Consider the following 23,266-nt stretch of genomic DNA (forward strand, 5'->3'; position numbering starts at 1 on the left):
TTATTTTATTTATTTATTATGTCTTTATTGTTATTTTTTTCTGTTTATGTTTGTTTAAAATGTATGTATTGAGGGATGCAATGGGGGGGATGGGGTGAGAGAAGCGGGGAGAGGGAAACGGTGGGTGTGTGTGTACGTGCGTGCATACATACGGATATGTGTAAGCGAGTGCTGTTTTTTTTGCCTTGTCTTTGTTGTTGTATCTCTTAATATGGGTGAAAATTGTGAAACTCCAATAAAAAATACTGTTACAAAAATGGACCAAAAGATTAATGCTAAACAACGTTTGACATGTTTGAACAAACGTAAATAGATTATTTACTAGGTTTTTTTTAGCTTTTCGGCGTGACTTTACACTGCCCACCTCATTTTATGGGAGCCTACTGAACGCTAACTATTTGGACATAAATTATGAACTTTGTCAAAAGAAACCACATTTGTTCTGGACCTGGGATCCCTGGCAGCGCCTTCTGATGGAGATAATCAAAGGTAAGGGGATATTTAGAATGTTATTATCGATATTAGATGATGCTAATGCTAACTGTATAGCTTAGCTTAGCTTATAGCTTAGCTTGTTGTTGTTAGCATAGTACCCAGTTTATTGCAAAATTTGATTTACCAGTAAAGTTATTTTGAGATCTGGCCATTCGGTAGCAATTACGAGATGATAATATATTATTCTTTGAATGACAATATTATAATTTACCAATGTTTTCGAATAGTAATTCCGTGATTTGTAATGCTGGATTCACTGGGCGCATTCGAGCCAAAAAAAATTCTGAATTTCACCGCGACTGTAAATGCTGTTTTTGGATATAAATATGAACTTGATGGAACTAAAAATGCATGTATTGTATAACATAATGTCCTATGAGTGTCATCTGATGCAGATTGTCAAAGGTAAGTGCATAATTCTAGCTAGTTTTCTGTCTGTTGATGCCCTTCTTTGAATTGGCTAAACATTACACACAGCTATTGTCAATGTACTCTCCTAACATAACCTAACTTTATGCATTCTCCGTAAAGCCTCTGAAAATCGGACAGCGTGGTTAGATTTAGGAGATATATCTTTCAAATGGAGGAAAATAGTTGATTATTTGATTATTTGAAATGATTACTCTTGCAGTTTTGAATTCCCCGCCATGGTCACATGACAATGAATCCCAATACCGGGATAAGATCCTGCCTATCCTGCCTATCCTGTCCCAAGTGAAAAGATTCCTGATGCAGGGTTGGCCTCCTGTCATAGAGGATGATGGACTAAGACCTTATGCAAAGCGCAAAACTGAGCTGAGTGTGCAGGATGGCTGCATACTCTGGGGGTCCAGAGTGGTTGTTCCACCCCCTGGCCGTGCACAAGTCATGGATGAGGTCCATGAGGCTCACCCGGGTGCCTCCCGGATGAAAAGTTTAGCCAGATCTTACATCTGGTGGTCTAACATGGATCAGGAGGTAGAAGACAAAGTTAAATCATGTTCTGAGTGCCAGATCAACCAGAAGATGGCGCCGCCCGCGCCACTACATCTGTGGGAGTGGCCTGACCACCCATGGTCCAGGCTGCATATAGATTTTGCAGGCCCTTTCATGGGTCACATGTTCCTTGTCATGGTGGACGCACACTCCAAGTGGCTGGAGGCGCACATCATGAGCAACATCACAGCGACCACAACCATCGAAAAGCTTTGGCAGGTGTTTTCAACCCATGGTCTGCCGGACTCTCTGGTGTCCGACAACGCAACAACGTTTACCTGTGATTTGTTCCAAGAATTCATGCGGAGAAACGGGATCCGCCATGTCCGCAGCGCCCCGTTTCACCCGGCCTCAAACGGCTTAGCGGAGCGGGCTGTGCAGACACTGAAAGAGGGGCTCAAAAGGATGACTGGGGGAACCATCACTACTAAGCTCTCTCGGTTCTTGTTCCAGTACCGCATCACGCCACAAACAACAACAGGACAGGCTCCAGCGGTGATGTTAATGGGCAGAAGGCCAAAAGCTCACCTGGATCTACTGCGTCCGAACATCAGAGCACGAGTGGAACGGAAGCAGGAGAAACAAAAAGAGAGACATGACCACCACGCAAGAGAGAGACAGTTAAAACCCAATGACATTGTCTACATCCGCAACTTCACAAGCAGCCAACGCTGGTTGCCAGGTATCATTCTGAGTCAGAGTGGTCCCGTCTCCTTTGTGGTCAAACTGACTGATGGTCGAGTCATGCGCAGACACCAGGACCATCTCCGCCTGCGCTATGACAAAGACAAGACCATGTTTTCAGACGGAACAGCTGTGGGTGGTAGTGTACAAGTTGAAATCCCACAGGAAACAGCATCTGAGGAACAGGGGCATTCAGTGGTTCCAGCAGAGGGTGATGGACATTCTCTCACAAACACCCAACCCGCTCCTGTGCCCTCAGACCCAGCTCCACTGGGACACGCCTTACCTGTGTCTCGTAGCACACCAGGAGTACTGCGCAGATCACAGCGTAGTCACAAGCCTCCTGAAAGACTAACTCTGTAGTTGAGACTGAGAGACTCGTGGTGTTAGTGTTTGTTTGGAGCAGCAGACCTAGTTGAAAAGAAATAAGGACTGTCATTTTATTGTTGTTGTTTTGGCTACATTTACGGTAACATCAGCAGAAGTTCTACAGTGTGGTGTAGTAAAGAGAAGAAAACACTAATGTGGTTTACTTGTTAACCTTATGTTTTCCTTACAGGGGGGGATTTAAATTGAGGGGGGAGAAGTGTTATAGTGTGGACACTATATAAATAATTACATGGTTATTATTGGCATTAACCTTGACCTTTCCCCTTTGATGATGTCATCACCAAGAGTGAGTTCTGTGCAATGTGATTCTACTACCGGCTGAGTGGGCTATATAGTTCTGTTATATTTGTACCGTTTGTACCTGGCAATACACCTTTAGGTTTGGGTTGAAAGTAAAGGAAAGTAATATCGAAATGCGTGTGGGCATTCCTTGTCAAGTTACTACAGAGCACCAGCCCATATTCCTGGAACGGACAACGAGTGGGAGACATTGGGAGAGCAGCTAGCTAGCTAACGTTAGCAGGCTAACCACCTAACGGAGTGTAGCTATCTTGCCATTGCCTGCATTGTCGTTGTTGCCACGTGAGCAGGACAATATGAGTCGAGAGAGGGAAATGTTGTTGGATGAAATCGAACAGAGTTTATGGACTTTAACTGAGGACAATTTACGGCACTTGTGTGTACGTTGTGGAATAGGAGGTGTAGATGACTGAAGTAAAAGGAAAGAGCCATCGCGCTTTGCGATGCAAATTGATGGAAGATTACTGTGAGAAGGAGGATTTAATGGAATCAGAAGATGAGGGAATGTCTTGGCTGCTTCAACTGAAAGGCGAAATCAAAGGAATGTCGGACTCTGAGGATACTGTGAAAGTCTGCCTACAAGTCCCAGCCAGTCGGCGACAGCGAACCCAGCGGAGAGACGGGAGCTGCGGCAGAACGAAAAGAAGAGGGAGGGGCTCCTCAGCCCAGCAGAGAAGTGGTCTCAGCTTCAGAAAGGCACCCACCACAGAGAGAGAATGGAGTGAGTATGTCCAGTTAGAAAGACTTTAAAATTCATGGACAGATCGGAGATCAAAATCAAAAAGATAAGCTCAGCTTCAGCAGCCTAGAACATCATATTGAAAATGGACGGAGAAAAGGATACCATGAATTAGAAATCATAGAAGCAGTAATCAGAGCTGTGAGCCCAGGGCTTAAGATGAGGAGTTATCTGGGGGACACATATCTTGAGGACACATTATGCAGAGAGGGATGCTACTGAACTGTATCACAAGTTGACTAAAGCAACACGGCCTTGGACTTCCTAGTCCGAGTCTTTAACCTGAGACAGAAAGTGTTATCAGCCTCAGCTCGTGCCCAAGCAGGACTGAAATATGGCACAGTTAGTCAAGAGTCAATGCCTGCAGGCCATTGTTACAGGATTAACAAATGATAATGTCAGGGCAGAGATGAGAGTGCATCTCCAGAATATTAACACTAGTGATGAACTGTTGCTTGAGAAAATGCAAATTGCCCAGGGCAATGAAAGCGAACGCATGCAAAAGGCCAGGATTTCTCGTAAGTTCACACTCACACGAGTGAACGAAGTATAGAGTGAGGATAACCGGGATAGAGGAAAGGAATGTGAAGAGGCAGAGCCCTCACAGACCACAGTCCGAAAACAAAATAAATATACTGCTCAAAAAAATAAAGGGAACACTAACACAACACAATGTAACTCCTAGTCAATCACACTTCTGTGAAATCAAACTGTCCACTTAGGAAACAACACTGATTGAAAATAAATTTCACATGCTGTTGTGCAAATGGAATAGACAACAGGTGGACATTATAGGCAATAAGCAAGACACCCCCAATAAAGGAGTGGTTCTGCAGGTGGAGACCACAGACCGCTTCTCAGTTCCTATGCTTCCTGGCTGATGTTTTGGTCACTTTTGAATGCTGGCGGTGCTTTCACTCTAGTGGTAGCATGAGACGGAGTCTACAACCCACACAAGTGGCTCAGGTAGTGCAGCTCATCCAAGATGGCACATCAATGCGAGCTGTGGCAAGAAGGTTTGCTGTGTCTATCAGCGTAGTGTCCAGAGCATGGAGGCGCTACCAGGAGACAGGCCAGTACATCAGGAGACGTGGAGGAGGCCGTAGGAGGGCAACAACCCAGCAGCAGGACCGCTACCTCCGCCTTTGTGCATAGAGGAGCACTGCCAGAGCCCTGCAAAATGACCTCCAGCAGACCCCAAATGTGCATGTGTCTGCTCAAACGATCAGAAACAGACTCCATGAGGGTGGTTCGAGGGCCCGACGTCCACAGGTGGGGGTTGTGCTTACAGCCCAACACCGTGCAGGACGTTTGGCATTTGCCAGAGAACACCAAGATTGGCAAATTCGCCACTGGCGCCCTGTGCTCTTCACAGATGAAAGCAGGTTCACACTGAGCACATGTGACAGACGTGACAGAGTCTGGAGACGCCGTGGAGAACGTTCTGCTGCCTGCAACATCCTCCAGCATGACCAGTTTGGCGGTGGGTCAGTCATGGTGTGGGGTGGCATTTCTTTGGGGGGCCGCACAGCCCTCCATGTGCTCGCCAGAGGTAGCCTGACTGCTATTAGGTACCGAGATGAGATCCTCAGACCCCTTGTGAGACCATATGCTTGTGCGGTTGGCCCTGGGTTCCTCCTAATGGAAGACAATGCTAGACCTCATGTGGCTGGAGTGTGTCAGCAGTTCCTGCAAGAGGAAGGCATTGATGCTATGAACTGGCCCGCCCGTTCCCCAGACCTGAATCCAATTGAGCACATCTGGGACATCATGTCTCACTCCATCCACCAACGCCACGTTGCACCACAGACTGTCCAGGAGTTGGCGGATGCTTTAGTCCAGGTCTGGGAGGAGATCCCTCAGGAGACCATCCGCCACCTCATCAGGAGCATGCCCAGGCGTTGTGGGGAGGTCATACAGGCACGTGGAGGCCACACACACTACTGAGCCTCATTTTGACTTGTTTTAAGGACATTACATCAAAGTTGGATCAGCCTGTAGTGTGGTTTTCCACTTTAATTTTGAGTGTGACTCCAAATCCAGACCTCCATGGGTTGATAAATTGGATTTCCATTGATTATTTTTGTGTAGTTTTGTTGTCAGTACATTCAACTATGTAAAGAAAAAAGTATTTAATAAGATTATATCATTCATTCAGATCTAGGATGTGTTATTTTAGTGTTTCTTTTATTTTTTTGAGCAGTATACTTGTCTGTAACGTAAAGCAATGCAGAAGCAATAAGCATTGTAAATGATGATAGAACACATCAAATTAATGTGAACATGAGGACACAAAGGAGAGATTTAATTAAAAGATCATGTTTTAATACATTTTTAATGCTGAAGATTATATATTACAATAATGAATACATAGACATACAAACATTTACAATAAATAGCAATATTACAATAATGGATACATAGACCTCCAAACATTTACAATGAATAGCAATATTACAATAATGGATACATAGACCTACAAACATTTACAATGAATAGCAATATTACAATAATGGATACATAGACCTACAAACATTTACAATGAATAGCAATATTACAATAATGGATACATAGACCTACAAACATTTACAATGAATAGCAATATTACAATAACGGCTACATAGACCTCCAAACATTTACAATGAATAGCAATATTACAATAACGGATACATAGACCTACAAACATTTACAATGAATAGCAATATTACAATAACGGATACATAGACCTCCAAACATTTACAATGAATAGCAATATTACAATAACGGATACATAGACCTCCAAACATTTACAATGAATAGCAATATTACAATAATGGATACATAGACCTCCAAACATTTACAATGAATAGCAATGAATAGTCTCCACCTGCAGAACCACTCCTTTATTGGGGGTGTCTTGCTTATTGCCTATAATGTCCACCTGTTGTCTATTCCATTTGCACAACAGCATGTGAAATTTATTTTCAATCAGTGTTGTTTCCTAAGTGGACAGTTTGATTTCACAGAAGTGTGATTGACTTGGAGTTACATTGTGTTGTGTTAGTGTTCCCTTAATTTTTTTGAGCAGTATATTTATTTTGTTTTCGGACTGTGGTCTGTGAGGGCTCTGCCTCTTCACATTCCTTTCCTCTATCCCGGTTATCCTCACTCTATACTTCGTTCACTCGTATGAGTGTGAACTTACGGGAAATCCTGGCCTTTTGCATGCGTTCGCTTTCATTGCCCTGGGCAATTTGCATTTTCTCAAGCAACAGTTCATCACTAGTGTTAATATTCTGGAGATGCACTCTCATCTCTGCCCTGACATTATCATTTGTTAATCCTGTAACAATGGCCTGCAGGCATTGACTCTTGACTAACTGTGCCATATTTCAGTCCTGCTTGGGCACGAGCTGAGGCTGATAACACTTTCTGTCTCAGGTTAAAGACTCGGACTAGGAAGTCCAAGGCCGTGTTGCTTTAGTCAACTTGTGATACAGTTCAGTAGCATCCCTCTCTGCATAATGTGTCCTCAAGATATGTGTCCCCCAGATAACTCCTCATCTTAAGCCCTGGGCTCACAGCTCTGATTACTGCTTCTATGATTTCTAATTCATGGTATCCTTTTCTCCGTCCATTTTCAATATGATGTTCTAGGCTGCTGAAGCTGAGCTTATCTTTTTGATTTTGATCTCCGATCTGTCCATGAATTTTATAGTCTTTCCAACTGGACATACTCACTCCATTCTCTCTCTGTGGTGGGTGCCTTTCTGGAGCTGAGACCACTTCTCTGCTGGGCTGAGGAGCCCCTCCCTCTTCTTTTCGTTCTGCCGCAGCTCCCGTCTCTCCGCTGGGTTCGCTGTCGCCGACTGGCTGGGACTTGTAGGCAGACTTTCACAGTATCCTCAGAGTCCGACATTCCTTTGATTTCGCCTTTCAGTTGAAGCAGCCAAGACATTCCCTCATCCTCTGATTCCATTAAATCCTCCTTCTCACAGTAATCTTCCATCAATTTGCATCGCAAAGCGCGATGGCTCTTTCCTTTTACTTCAGTCATCTACACCTCCTATTCCACAACGTACACACAAGTGCCGTAAATTGTCCTCAGTTAAAGTCCATAAACTCTGTTCGATTTCATCCAACAACATTTCCCTCTCTCGACTCATATTGTCCTGCTCATGTGGCAACAACGACAATGCAGGCAATGGCAAGATAGCTACACTCCGTTAGGTGGTTAGCCTGCTAACGTTAGCTAGCTAGCTGCTCTCCCAATGTCTCTCACTCCAAACATTTACAATGAATAGCAATATTACAATAATGGATACATAGACCTACAAACATTTACAATGAATAGCAATATTACAATAATGGATACATAGACCTCCAAACATTTACAATGAATAGCAATATTACAATAATGGATACATAGACCTCCAAACATTTACAATGAATAGCAATATTACAATAATGGATACATAGACCTACAAACATTTACAATGAATAGCAATATTACAATAATGGATACATAGACCTACAAACATTTACAATGAATAGCAATATTACAATAATGGATACATAGACCTACAAACATTTACAATGAATAGCAATATTACAATAATGGATACATAGACCTACAAACATTTACAATGAATAGCAATATTACAATAATGGATACATAGACCTACAAACATTTACAATGAATAGCAATATTACAATAACGGCTACATAGACCTACAAACATTTACAATGAATAGCAATATTACAATAATGGATACATAGACCTACAAACATTTACAATGAATAGCAATATTACAATAATGGATACATAGACCTACAAACATTTACAATGAATAGCAATATTACAATAATGGATACATAGACCTACAAACATTTACAATGAATAGCAATATTACAATAATGGATACATGGATCTACAAACATTTACAATGAATAGCAATATTACGATAATGGATACATGGACCTACAAACATTTACAATGAATAGCAATATTACAGTAATGGATACATAGACCTCCAAACATTTACAATGAATAGCAATATTACAATAATGGATACATAGACCTCCAAACATTTACAATGAATAGCAATATTACAATAATGGATACATAGACCTCCAAACATTTACAATGAATAGCAATATTACAATAATGGATACATAGACCTACAAACATTTACAATGAATAGCAATATTACAATAATGGCTACATAGACCTACAAACATTTACAATGAATAGCAATATTACAATAATGGATACATAGACCTCCAAACATTTACAATGAATAGCAATATTACAATAATGGATACATAGACCTCCAAACATTTACAATGAATAGCAATATTACAATAATGGATACATAGACCTACACACATTTACAATGAATAGCAATATTACAATAATGGATACATAGACCTCCAAACATTTACAATGAATAGCAATATTACAATAATGGATACATAGACCTCCAAACATTTACAATGAATAGCAATATTACAATAACGGCTACATAGACCTCCAAACATTTACAATGAATAGCAATATTACAATAACGGCTACATAGACCTCCAAACATTTACAATGAATAGCAATATTACAATAATGGATACATAGACCTCCAAACATTTACAATGAATAGCAATATTACAATAATGGATACATAGACCTCCAAACATTTACAATGAATAGCAATATTACAATAATGGATACATTATTACCAAACAAATCAAATTTAAATTTGTCACATGTGCCAAATACAACAGGTGACCTTACTGTCAAATGCTGAATACAAGCTCTTAAACCAACAATACAGTTAACCTGTTGAGGCCACGGGTTAGCAATGAACCCTGAGACGGGATTGCTAGCAAGGCTGGAAATTCAAAACATCAAAAATCTAATAATTTCAATTTCTCAAACAATCAACTATTTTACACCATTTAAAAGATAAACATCTCCTTAATCTAACCACATTGTTCGATTTTCAAAGAGGCTTTACGGCAAAAGCATAAAGTTAGATTATGTTAGGACAGTACATAGCCACAAAAGTACAAACATCCATTTTCAATTCAAGGTCAGGCGTCACCAAAAGCAGAAACCAGCTAAAATTATGCACCAACCTTTGACAATCTCCATCAGATGACACTCCTAGGACATTATGTTATACAATACATGCATTTTTTGTTCCATCAAGTTCATATTTATATCCAAAAACCGCATTTTACAGTAGCGGTGAAATTCTGATTTTTTTCTTCTCTGAAATGCTTCCGGTGAACAACGTTACAATTTTCAAAATTACTATTCGAAAACATTGGTAAATTATAATATTGTCATTCAAATAATTATAGTTTAACATTTCGTAAATGATACTGTCTTGCCAGATTTCAAAATAACTTTACTGGGAAATCACAAGTTGCAATAAACCAGGTGCTGTGCTAAGAACAATAAGCTAGCCTAATTAGCTTAGCATCATCTTGTAACCATGTAATATCAATAATACTATTCTTGAGGGTTGAAGACAGCGAAAAAGTATCATTAAGTAAATGGGACTTTTCAATTCTTGAATACAAATCTTTAATGAACATGAATTTAAATACAATTGACTTGAGGATCAGAGCATGCAGGCTGACTGGCTAGCCCTGAAGGCCCTCTGCCTCTACCTCTGTGTGGTTCATAGGCACTCACATAGGCACTCACACAAAACAATATCCCACATCGCAGGTGGGACAAAAAGGACACACTAAGTATGATCCCCAATAAGAGGTAACGATTATCAGCTGCCTCCAATTGGGAACCATATACACACACCAACATAGAAATATAATACCTAGAAACCCCCCTAGTCACGCCCTGACCTAAAACACCATAGAGAACCCCGAGGGCTCTCTATGGTCAGGGCGTGACACAAGCTGAATATTGAATATAACTGTGATTTCTGTGGAATGGAAAAGGAGACCATTTTTGCATTTGTTTTTTACCTGTATTTATAGCAGAATGTTTTGGATTGACATACAGAATTTTGTTACAAAATAAATTGGGCCGGTTGTACTATTTAATGGTTTTGATATAATGATTTATTTCAGAAATTCTGACGGATAAAGATGTAGCATATTTAATTCAACTGCTAATAATACTAGGTACATTTCATATTCACAAATGCCAATGGCCTAATTCAAAACCTAACTTTTTTCACTTTATAAATGAGTTTAAACAATATGGCATCACTAACTATAATGAAAAACAAAAAGGCAATTAAAACTTGTAGTCTTAATGAATGATTTGTTTGTTTAGGATTCCTGGCAATGTAAATAGTTTGTTAGTACGCTTGTTTGCATGTGACTATTCTTCTTTTGTTTGATGATATTTGTTAATAAAGAAAAGTAAAAAAGAGTGCCCTGTAAAAGTTGAAGTCATATTGAACAACTACCAGAGAGAACCTTCTCTACATAGGAATTGCATACCATATTTTTTCCCATACATCAAAATAATACTTTATTGTCAATCAGCAATTACTTACTTAGATAAGGCCTCAACAAGGCCCCAGTTAATGGTTGAAAATAACTTATGTCAGTGCCAATGAGTTACACTGAGTGTTAAAATATTAAGATCACCTGCTCTTTCCATGACATATGCTGACCAGGTGAATCCAGGTTAACGCTATAATCCCTTATGGATGTCACTAGTTAAATCCACTTAAATAAGTATAGATAAAGAGGAGGAGAAAGGTTTAAAAAAATATTGTAAGGCTTGAGACAATTGAGACATGGATTGTGTATGTGTGCCATTTAAAGGGTGAATGGGCAAGACAAAATATTTACATGCCTTTCAACGGGGCATGGTTGTATGTGCCAGGGGTACCAGTTTGTGTCAAGAACTGCAATGCTGCTGGGTTTTTTACGCTCAACAGTTTCCCGTGTGTATGAAGAATGGTTCACCACTCAAAAGACAATTTGACACAACTGTGGGAAGCATTGGAGTCAACATGGGCCAGCATCCCTGTGAATGTGTTGTACACTCAGTACATTAATAGTATTGGTACCGTGTTCTTGCCGTAACCTGTAAAGCTGGAGCAGCCTGCGAGGCAGGGGGAGGTGTAGGTGATGCCATTGTCTGAACACACAGGGTCCCACTCCCCAGCCAAGCAGGAGCAGTCTCTGTTACACTCTAACAACAGGCTGCCATCGTACACCAGGGGACCTGGGGGACAGAGAAAATGGCTGGTAATAATGATGTTTAAATAATTGTGTCTGAACTATCATTGACATAGGCATAGGCATACTGTATATACTGTAATGACCAGGCTAGATCATAAAGGGAATACTAGTTGGTGTCTGTATATGGTAGAGATACTGTATATACTGTAATGACCTGGCTAGATCATAAAGGGGATACTAGTTGGTGTCTGTATATGGTAGAGATACTGTATATACTGTAATGACCTGGCTAGATCATAAAGGGGATACTAGTTGGTGTCTGTATATGGTAGAGATACTGTATATACTGTAATGACCTGGCTAGATCATAAAGGGGATACTAGTTGGTGTCTGTATATGTTAGAGATACTGTATATACTGTAATGACCTGGTTAGATCATAAAGGGGATACTAGTTGGTGTCTGTATATGGTAGAGATACTGTATATACTTTAATGACCTGGCTAGATTATAAAGGGGATACTAGTTGGTGTCTGTATATGTTAGAGATACTGTATATACTGTAATGACCTGGCTAGATCATAAAGGGGATACTAGTTGGTGTCTGTATATGTTAGAGATACTGTATATACTGTAATGACCTGGCTAGATCATAAAGGGGATACTAGTTGGTGTCTGTATATGGTAGAGATACTGTATATACTGTAATGACCTGGCTAGATCATAAAGGGGATACTAGTTGGTGTCTGTATATGGTAGATTATACTGTATATTCTGTAATGACCTGGCTAGATCATAAAGGGGATACTAGTTGGTGTCTGTATATGGTAGAGATACTGTATATACTGTATTGACCTGGCTAGATCATAAAGGGGATACTAGTTGGTGTCTGTATATGGTAGAGATACTGTATATACTGTAATGACCTGGCTAGATCATAAAGGGGATACTAGTTGGTGTCTGTGTATGGTAGAGATACTGTATATGCTGTAATGACCTGGCTAGATCATAAAGGGGATACTAGTTGGTGTCTGTATATGGTAGAGATACTGTATATACTGTAATGACCTGGCTAGATCATAAAGGGGATTCTAGTTGGTGTCTGTATATGGTAGAGATACTGTATATACTGTAAAAACCTGGCTAGATCATAAAGGGGATACTAGTTGGTGTCTGTATATGGTAGAGTTACTGTATATACTGTAATGACCTGGCTAGATCATAAAGGGGATACTAGTTGGTGTCTGTATATGGTAGAGATACTGTATATACTGTAATGACCTGGCTAGATCATAAAGGGGATACTAGTTGGTGTCTGTGTATGGTAGAGATACTGTATATGCTGTAACGACCTGGCTAGATCATAAAAGGGATACTAGTTGGTGTCTGTATATGTTAGAGATACTGTATATACTGTAATGACCTGGCTAGATCATAAAGGGATACTAGTTGGTGTCTGTATATGGTAGAGATACTGTATATGCTGTAATGACCTGGCTAGATCATAAAGGGGATACTAGTTGGTGTCTGTATATGGTAGAGATACTGTATATACTGTAATGACCTGGCTAGATCATAAAGGGGATACTAGTTGGTGTCTGTATATGTTAGAGATACTGTATATACTGTAATGACCTGGCTAGATCATAAAGGGGATACTAGTTGGTGTCTGTATATGGTAGAGATACTGTATATACTGTAATGACCTGGCTAGATCATAAAGGGGATACTAGTTGGTGTCTGTATATGGTAGATTATACTGTATATTCTGTAATGACCTGGCTAGATCATAAAGGGGATACTAGTTGGTGTCTGTATATGGTAGAGATACTGTATATACTGTATTGACCTGGCTAGATCATAAAGGGGATACTAGTTGGTGTCTGTATATGGTAGAGATACTGTATATACTGTAATGACCTGGCTAGATCATAAAGGGGATACTAGTTGGTGTCTGTGTATGGTAGAGATACTGTATATGCTGTAATGACCTGGCTAGATCATAAAGGGGATACTAGTTGGTGTCTGTATATGGTAGAGATACTGTATATACTGTAATGACCTGGCTAGATCATAAAGGGGATTCTAGTTGGTGTCTGTATATGGTAGAGATACTGTATATACTGTAAAAACCTGGCTAGATCATAAAGGGGATACTAGTTGGTGTCTGTGTATGGTAGAGATACTGTATATACTGTAATGACCTGGCTAGATCATAAAGGGGATACTAGTTGGTGTCTGTATATGGTAGAGATACTGTATATACTGTAATGACCTGGCTAGATCATAAAGGGGATACTAGTTGGTGTCTGTGTATGGTAGAGATACTGTATATGCTGTAACGACCTGGCTAGATCATAAAAGGGATACTAGTTGGTGTCTGTATATGTTAGAGATACTGTATATACTGTAATGACCTGGCTAGATCATAAAGGGATACTAGTTGGTGTCTGTATATGGTAGAGATACTGTATATGCTGTAATGACCTGGCTAGATCATAAAGGGGATACTAGTTGGTGTCTGTATATGGTAGAGATACTGTATATACTGTAATGACCAGGCTAGATCATAAAGGGAATACTAGTTGGTGTCTGTATATGTTAGAGATACTGTATATACTGTAATGACCTGGCTAGATCATAAAGGGGATACTAGTTGGTGTCTGTATATGGTAGAGATACTGTATATACTGTAATGACCTGGCTAGATCATAAAGGGGATACTAGTTGGTGTCTGTATATGGTAGATTATACTGTATATTCTGTAATGACCTGGCTAGATCATAAAGGGGATACTAGTTGGTGTCTGTATATGGTAGATTATACTGTATATACTGTAATGACCTGGCTAGATCATAAAGGGGATACTAGTTGGTGTCTGTATATGGTAGAGGTACTGTATATACTGTAATGACCTGGCTAGATCATAAAGGGGATACTAGTTGGTGTCTGTATATGGTAGAGATACTGTATATACTGTAATGACCTGGCTAGATCATAAAGGGGATACTAGTTGGTGTCTGTATATGGTAGAGATACTGTATATACTGTATTGACCTGGCTAGATCATAAAGGGGATACTAGTTGGTGTCTGTATATGGTAGAGATACTGTATATACTGTAATGACCTGGCTAGATCATAAAGGGGATACTAGTTGGTGTCTGTATATGGTAGAGATACTGTATATACTGTATTGACCTGGCTAGATCATAAAGGGGATACTAGTTGGTGTCTGTATATGGTAGAGATACTGTATATACTGTAATGACCTGGCTAGATCATAAAGGGGATACTAGTTGGTGTCTGTATATGGTAGAGATACTGTATATACTGTAATGACCTGGCTAGATCATAAAGGGGATACTAGTTGGTGTCTGTGTATGGTAGAGATACTGTATATGCTGTAATGACCTGGCTAGATCATAAAGGGGATACTAGTTGGTGTCTGTATATGGTAGAGATACTGTATATACTGTAATGACCTGGCTAGATCATAAAGGGGATACTAGTTGGTGTCTGTATATGGTAGAGATACTGTATATACTGTAATGACCTGGCTAGATCATAAAGGGGATACTAGTTGGTGTCTGTATATGGTAGAGATACTGTATATACTGTAATGACCTGGCTAGATCATAAAGGGGATACTAGTTGGTGTCTGTATATGGTAGAGATACTGTATATACTGTAATGACCTGGCTAGATCATAAAGGGGATACTAGTTGGTGTCTGTATATGGTAGAGATACTGTATATACTGTAATGACCTGGCTAGATCATAAAGGGGATACTAGTTGGTGTCTGTATATGGTAGAGATACTGTATATGCTGTAATGACCTGGCTAGATCATAAAGGGGATACTAGTTGGTGTCTGTATATGGTAGAGATACTGTATATACTGTAATGACCTGGCTAGATCATAAAGGGGATACTAGTTGGTGTCTGTATATGGTAGAGATACTGTATATACTGTAATGACCTGGCTAGATCATAAAGGGGATACTAGTTGGTGTCTGTATATGGTAGAGATACTGTATATACTGTAATGACCTGGCTAGATCATAAAGGGATACTAGTTGGTGTCTGTGTATGGTAGAGATACTGTATATACTGTAATGGCCTGTATAGATCATAAAGGGGATACTAGTTGGTGTCTGTATATGGTAGAGATACTGTATATACTGTAATGACCTGGCTAGATCATAAAGGGGATACTAGTTGGTGTCTGTATATGTTAGAGATACTGTATATACTGTAATGACCTGGTTAGATCATAAAGGGGATACTAGTTGGTGTCTGTATATGGTAGAGATACTGTATATACTTTAATGACCTGGCTAGATTATAAAGGGGATACTGGTTGGTGTCTGTATATGTTAGAGATACTGTATATACTGTAATGACCTGGCTAGATCATAAAGGGGATACTAGTTGGTGTCTGTATATGTTAGAGATACTGTATATACTGTAATGACCTGGCTAGATCATAAAGGGGATACTAGTTGGTGTCTGTATATGGTAGAGATACTGTATATACTGTAATGACCTGGCTAGATCATAAAGGGGATACTAGTTGGTGTCTGTATATGGTAGATTATACTGTATATTCTGTAATGACCTGGCTAGATCATAAAGGGGATACTAGTTGGTGTCTGTATATGGTAGATTATACTGTATATACTGTAATGACCTGGCTAGATCATAAAGGGGATACTAGTTGGTGTCTGTATATGGTAGAGGTACTGTATATACTGTATTGACCTGGCTAGATCATAAAGGGGATACTAGTTGGTGTCTGTATATGGTAGAGATACTGTATATACTGTAATGACCTGGCTAGATCATAAAGGGGATACTAGTTGGTGTCTGTATATGGTAGAGATACTGTATATACTGTAATGACCTGGCTAGATCATAAAGGGGATACTAGTTGGTGTCTGTGTATGGTAGAGATACTGTATATGCTGTAATGACCTGGCTAGATCATAAAGGGGATACTAGTTGGTGTCTGTATATGTTAGAGATACTGTATATACTGTAATGACCTGGCTAGATCATAAAGGGGATACTAGTTGGTGTCTGTATATGTTAGAGATACTGTATATACTGTAATGACCTGGTTAGATCATAAAGGGGATACTAGTTGGTGTCTGTATATGGTAGAGATACTGTATATACTTTAATGACCTGGCTAGATTATAAAGGGGATACTAGTTGGTGTCTGTATATGTTAGAGATACTGTATATACTGTAATGACCTGGCTAGATCATAAAGGGGATACTAGTTGGTGTCTGTATATGTTAGAGATACTGTATATACTGTAATGACCTGGCTAGATCATAAAGGGGATACTAGTTGGTGTCTGTATATGGTAGAGATACTGTATATACTGTAATGACCTGGCTAGATCATAAAGGGGATACTAGTTGGTGTCTGTATATGGTAGATTATACTGTATATTCTGTAATGACCTGGCTAGATCATAAAGGGGATACTAGTTGGTGTCTGTATATGGTAGAGATACTGTATATACTGTATTGACCTGGCTAGATCATAAAGGGGATACTAGTTGGTGTCTGTATATGGTAGAGATACTGTATATACTGTAATGACCTGGCTAGATCATAAAGGGGATACTAGTTGGTGTCTGTGTATGGTAGAGATACTGTATATGCTGTAATGACCTGGCTAGATCATAAAGGGGATACTAGTTGGTGTCTGTATATGGTAGAGATACTGTATATACTGTAATGACCTGGCTAGATCATAAAGGGGATTCTAGTTGGTGTCTGTATATGGTAGAGATACTGTATATACTGTAAAAACCTGGCTAGATCATAAAGGGGATACTAGTTGGTGTCTGTATATGGTAGAGTTACTGTATATACTGTAATGACCTGGCTAGATCATAAAGGGGATACTAGTTGGTGTCTGTATATGGTAGAGATACTGTATATACTGTAATGACCTGGCTAGATCATAAAGGGGATACTAGTTGGTGTCTGTGTATGGTAGAGATACTGTATATGCTGTAACGACCTGGCTAGATCATAAAAGGGATACTAGTTGGTGTCTGTATATGTTAGAGATACTGTATATACTGTAATGACCTGGCTAGATCATAAAGGGATACTAGTTGGTGTCTGTATATGGTAGAGATACTGTATATGCTGTAATGACCTGGCTAGATCATAAAGGGGATACTAGTTGGTGTCTGTATATGGTAGAGATACTGTATATACTGTAATGACCTGGCTAGATCATAAAGGGGATACTAGTTGGTGTCTGTATATGGTAGAGGTACTGTATATACTGTAATGACCTGGCTAGATCATAAAGGGGATACTAGTTGGTGTCTGTATATGGTAGAGATACTGTATATACTGTAATGACCTGGCTAGATCATAAAGGGGATACTAGTTGGTGTCTGTATATGGTAGATTATACTGTATATTCTGTAATGACCTGGCTAGATCATAAAGGGGATACTAGTTGGTGTCTGTATATGGTAGAGATACTGTATATACTGTATTGACCTGGCTAGATCATAAAGGGGATACTAGTTGGTGTCTGTATATGGTAGAGATACTGTATATACTGTAATGACCTGGCTAGATCATAAAGGGGATACTAGTTGGTGTCTGTATATGGTAGAGATACTGTATATGCTGTAATGACCTGGCTAGATCATAAAGGGGATACTAGTTGGTGTCTGTATATGGTAGAGATACTGTATATACTGTAATGACCTGGCTAGATCATAAAGGGGATACTAGTTGGTGTCTGTATATGGTAGAGATACTGTATATACTGTAATACCTGGCTAGATCATAAAGGGGATACTAGTTGGTGTCTGTATATGGTAGAGATACTGTATATACTGTAATGACCTGGCTAGATCATAAAGGGGATACTAGTTGGTGTCTGTATATGGTAGAGATACTGTATATACTGTAATGACCTGGCTAGATCATAAAGGGGATACTAGTTGGTGTCTGTGTATGGTAGAGATACTGTATATACTGTAATGACCTGGCTAGATCATAAAGGGGATACTAGTTGGTGTCTGTATATGGTAGAGATACTGTATATACTGTAATGACCTGGCTAGATCATAAAGGGGATACTAGTTGGTGTCTGTATATGGTAGAGATACTGTATATACTGTAATGACCTGGCTAGATCATAAAGGGGATACTAGTTGGTGTCTGTATATGGTAGAGATACTGTATATACTGTAATGACCTGGCTAGATCATAAAGGGGATACTAGTTGGTGTCTGTATATGGTAGAGATACTGTATATACTGTAATGACCTGGCTAGATCATAAAGGGGATACTAGTTGGTGTCTGTATATGGTAGAGATACTGTATATACTGTAATGACCTGGCTAGATCATAAAGGGGATACTAGTTGGTGTCTGTATATGGTAGAGATACTGTATATACTGTAATGACCTGGCTAGATCATAAAGGGGATACTAGTTGGTGTCTGTATATGGTAGAGTATACTGTATATACTGTAATGACCTGGCTAGATCATAAAGGGGATACTAGTTGGTGTCTGTATATGGTAGAGATACTGTATATACTGTAATGACCTGGCTAGATCATAAAGGGGATACTAGTTGGTGTCTGTATATGGTAGAGATACTGTATATACTGTAATGACCTGGCTAGATCATAAAGGGGATACTAGTTGGTGTCTGTATATGGTAGAGATACTGTATATACTGTAATGACCTGGCTAGATCATAAAGGGGATACTAGTTGGTGTCTGTATATGGTAGAGATACTGTATATACTGTAATGACCTGGCTAGATCATAAAGGGGATACTAGTTGGTGTCTGTATATGGTAGAGATACTGTATATACTGTAATGACCTGGCTAGATCATAAAGGGGATACTAGTTGGTGTCTGTATATGGTAGAGATACTGTATATACTGTAATGACCTGGCTAGATCATAAAGGGGATACTAGTTGGTGTCTGTATATGGTAGAGATACTGTATATACTGTAATGACCTGGCTAGATCATAAAGGGGATACTAGTTGGTGTCTGTATATGGTAGAGATACTGTATATACTGTAATGACCTGGCTAGATCATAAAGGGGATACTAGTTGGTGTCTGTATATGGTAGAGATACTGTATATACTGTAATGACCTGGCTAGATCATAAAGGGGATACTAGTTGGTGTCTGTATATGGTAGAGATACTGTATATACTGTAATGACCTGGCTAGATCATAAAGGGGATACTAGTTGGTGTCTGTATATGGTAGAGATACTGTATATACTGTAATGACCTGGCTAGATCATAAAGGGGATACTAGTTGGTGTCTGTATATGGTAGAGATACTGTATATACTGTAATGACCTGGCTAGATCATAAAGGGGATACTAGTTGGTGTCTGTATATGGTAGAGATACTGTATATACTGTAATGACCTGGCTAGATCATAAAGGGGATACTAGTTGGTGTCTGTATATGGTAGAGATACTGTATATACTGTAATGACCTGGCTAGATCATAAAGGGGATACTAGTTGGTGTCTGTATATGGTAGAGATACTGTATATACTGTAATGACCTGGCTAGATCATAAAGGGGATACTAGTTGGTGTCTGTATATGGTAGAGATACTGTATATACTGTAATGACCTGGCTAGATCATAAAGGGGATACTAGTTGGTGTCTGTATATGGTAGAGATACTGTATATACTGTAATGACCTGGCTAGATCATAAAGGGGATACTAGTTGGTGTCTGTATATGGTAGAGATACTGTATATACTGTAATGACCTGGCTAGATCATAAAGGGGATACTAGTTGGTGTCTGTATATGGTAGAGATACTGTATATACTGTAATGACCTGGCTAGATCATAAAGGGGATACTAGTTGGTGTCTGTATATGGTAGAGATACTGTATATACTGTAATGACCTGGCTAGATCATAAAGGGGATACTAGTTGGTGTCTGTATATGGTAGAGATACTGTATATACTGTAATGACCTGGCTAGATCATAAAGGGGATACTAGTTGGTGTCTGTATATGGTAGAGATACTGTATATACTGTAATGACCTGGCTAGATCATAAAGGGGATACTAGTTGGTGTCTGTATATGGTAGAGATACTGTATATACTGTAATGACCTGGCTAGATCATAAAGGGGATACTAGTTGGTGTCTGTATATGGTAGAGATACTGTATATACTGTAATGACCTGGCTAGATCATAAAGGGGATACTAGTTGGTGTCTGTATATGGTAGAGATACTGTATATACTGTAATGACCTGGCTAGATCATAAAGGGGATACTAGTTGGTGTCTGTATATGGTAGAGATACTGTATATACTGTAATGACCTGGCTAGATCATAAAGGGGATACTAGTTGGTGTCTGTATATGGTAGAGATACTGTATATACTGTAATGACCTGGCTAGATCATAAAGGGGATACTAGTTGGTGTCTGTATATGGTAGAGATACTGTATATACTGTAATGACCTGGCTAGATCATAAAGGGGATACTAGTTGGTGTCTGTATATGGTAGAGATACTGTATATACTGTAATGACCTGGCTAGATCATAAAGGGGATACTAGTTGGTGTCTGTATATGGTAGAGATACTGTATATACTGTAATGACCTGGCTAGATCATAAAGGGGATACTAGTTGGTGTCTGTATATGGTAGAGATACTGTATATACTGTAATGACCTGGCTAGATCATAAAGGGGATACTAGTTGGTGTCTGTATATGGTAGAGATACTGTATATACTGTAATGACCTGGCTAGATCATAAAGGGGATACTAGTTGGTGTCTGTATATGGTAGAGATACTGTATATACTGTAATGACCTGGCTAGATCATAAAGGGGATACTAGTTGGTGTCTGTATATGGTAGAGATACTGTATATACTGTAATGACCTGGCTAGATCATAAAGGGGATACTAGTTGGTGTCTGTATATGGTAGAGATACTGTATATACTGTAATGACCTGGCTAGATCATAAAGGGGATACTAGTTGGTGTCTGTATATGTTAGAGATACTGTATATACTGTAATGACCTGGCTAGATCATAAAGGGGATACTAGTTGGTGTCTGTATATGGTAGAGATACTGTATATACTGTAATGACCTGGCTAGATCATAAAGGGGATACTAGTTGGTGTCTGTATATGGTAGATATACTGTATATACTGTAATGACCTGGCTAGATCATAAAGGGGATACTAGTTGGTGTCTGTATATGGTAGAGATACTGTATATACTGTAATGACCTGGCTAGATCATAAAGGGGATACTAGTTGGTGTCTGTATATGGTAGAGATACTGTATATACTGTAATGACCTGGCTAGATCATAAAGGGGATACTAGTTGGTGTCTGTATATGGTAGAGATACTGTATATACTGTAATGACCTGGCTAGATCATAAAGGGGATACTAGTTGGTGTCTGTATATGGTAGAGATACTGTATATACTGTAATGACCTGGCTAGATCATAAAGGGGATACTAGTTGGTGTCTGTATATGGTAGATTATACTGTATATACTGTAATGACCTGGCTAGATCATAAAGGGGATACTAGTTGGTGTCTGTATATGGTAGAGATACTGTATATACTGTATTGACCTGGCTAGATCATAAAGGGGATACTAGTTGGTGTCTGTATATGGTAGAGATACTGTATATACTGTAATGACCTGGCTAGATCATAAAGGGGATACTAGTTGGTGTCTGTATATGGTAGAGATACTGTATATACTGTAATGACCTGGCTAGATCATAAAGGGGATACTAGTTGGTGTCTGTGTATGGTAGAGATACTGTATATGCTGTAATGACCTGGCTAGATCATAAAGGGGATACTAGTTGGTGTCTGTATATGGTAGAGATACTGTATATACTGTAATGACCTGGCTAGATCATAAAGGGGATACTAGTTGGTGTCTGTGTATGGTAGAGATACTGTATATACTGTAATGGCCTGGATAGATCATAAAGGGGATACTAGTTGGTGTCTGTATATGGTAGAGCTACTGTATATACTGTAATGACCTGGCTAGATCATAAAGGGGATACTAGTTGGTGTCTGTATATGGTAGAGATACTGTATATGCTGTAATGACCTGGCTAGATCATAAAGGGGATACTAGTTGGTGTCTGTATATGGTAGAGATACTGTATATACTGTAATGACCTGGCTAGATCATAAAGGGGATACTAGTTGGTGTCTGTATATGGTAGAGATACTGTATATACTGTAATGACCTGGCTAGATCATAAAGGGGATACTAGTTGGTGTCTGTATATGGTAGAGATACTGTATATACTGTAATGACCTGGCTAGATCATAAAGGGGATACTAGTTGGTGTCTGTATATGGTAGAGATACTGTATATACTGTAATGACCTGGCTAGATCATAAAGGGGATACTAGTTGGTGTCTGTATATGTTCGAGATACTGTATATACTGTATTGACCTGGTTAGATCATAAAGGGGATACTAGTTG

At 39.3% G+C, this 23,266-nt stretch overlaps 1 protein-coding gene across 1 annotated transcript; it reads left to right on the plus strand.

Annotated features, from left to right (window-relative positions):
- Nucleotides 1–1,157: 1,157 nt before the first annotated feature.
- LOC115186437 (uncharacterized protein K02A2.6-like) lies at nt 1,158–3,569 on the plus strand. The gene is made up of 2 exons (XM_029746065.1): nt 1,158–2,042; nt 3,428–3,569. The coding sequence occupies exons 1-2, from the start codon at nt 1,225–1,227 to the stop codon at nt 3,567–3,569; spliced, it is 960 nt and encodes a 319-aa protein (XP_029601925.1). The 5' UTR covers nt 1,158–1,224.
- Nucleotides 3,570–23,266: the final 19,697 nt, after the last annotated feature.

The sequence above is a fragment of the Salmo trutta genome, unplaced genomic scaffold (assembly GCF_901001165.1).
Source record: "Salmo trutta unplaced genomic scaffold, fSalTru1.1, whole genome shotgun sequence".
NCBI lineage: Eukaryota > Metazoa > Chordata > Actinopteri > Salmoniformes > Salmonidae > Salmo > Salmo trutta.

What these genes read in the sequence shown, in the direction of transcription:
- LOC115186437 (XM_029746065.1), top strand. Translation starts at nt 1,225, where the DNA reads ATGCAGGGTTGGCCTCCTGTCATAGAGGATGATGGACTAAGACCTTAT. An exon ending in AGAGCACGAGTGGAACGGAA is followed by an intron (nt 2,043 to 3,427) that starts GCAGGAGAAACA and finishes TCTGCCTACAAG; the next exon opens with TCCCAGCCAGTCGGCGACAG.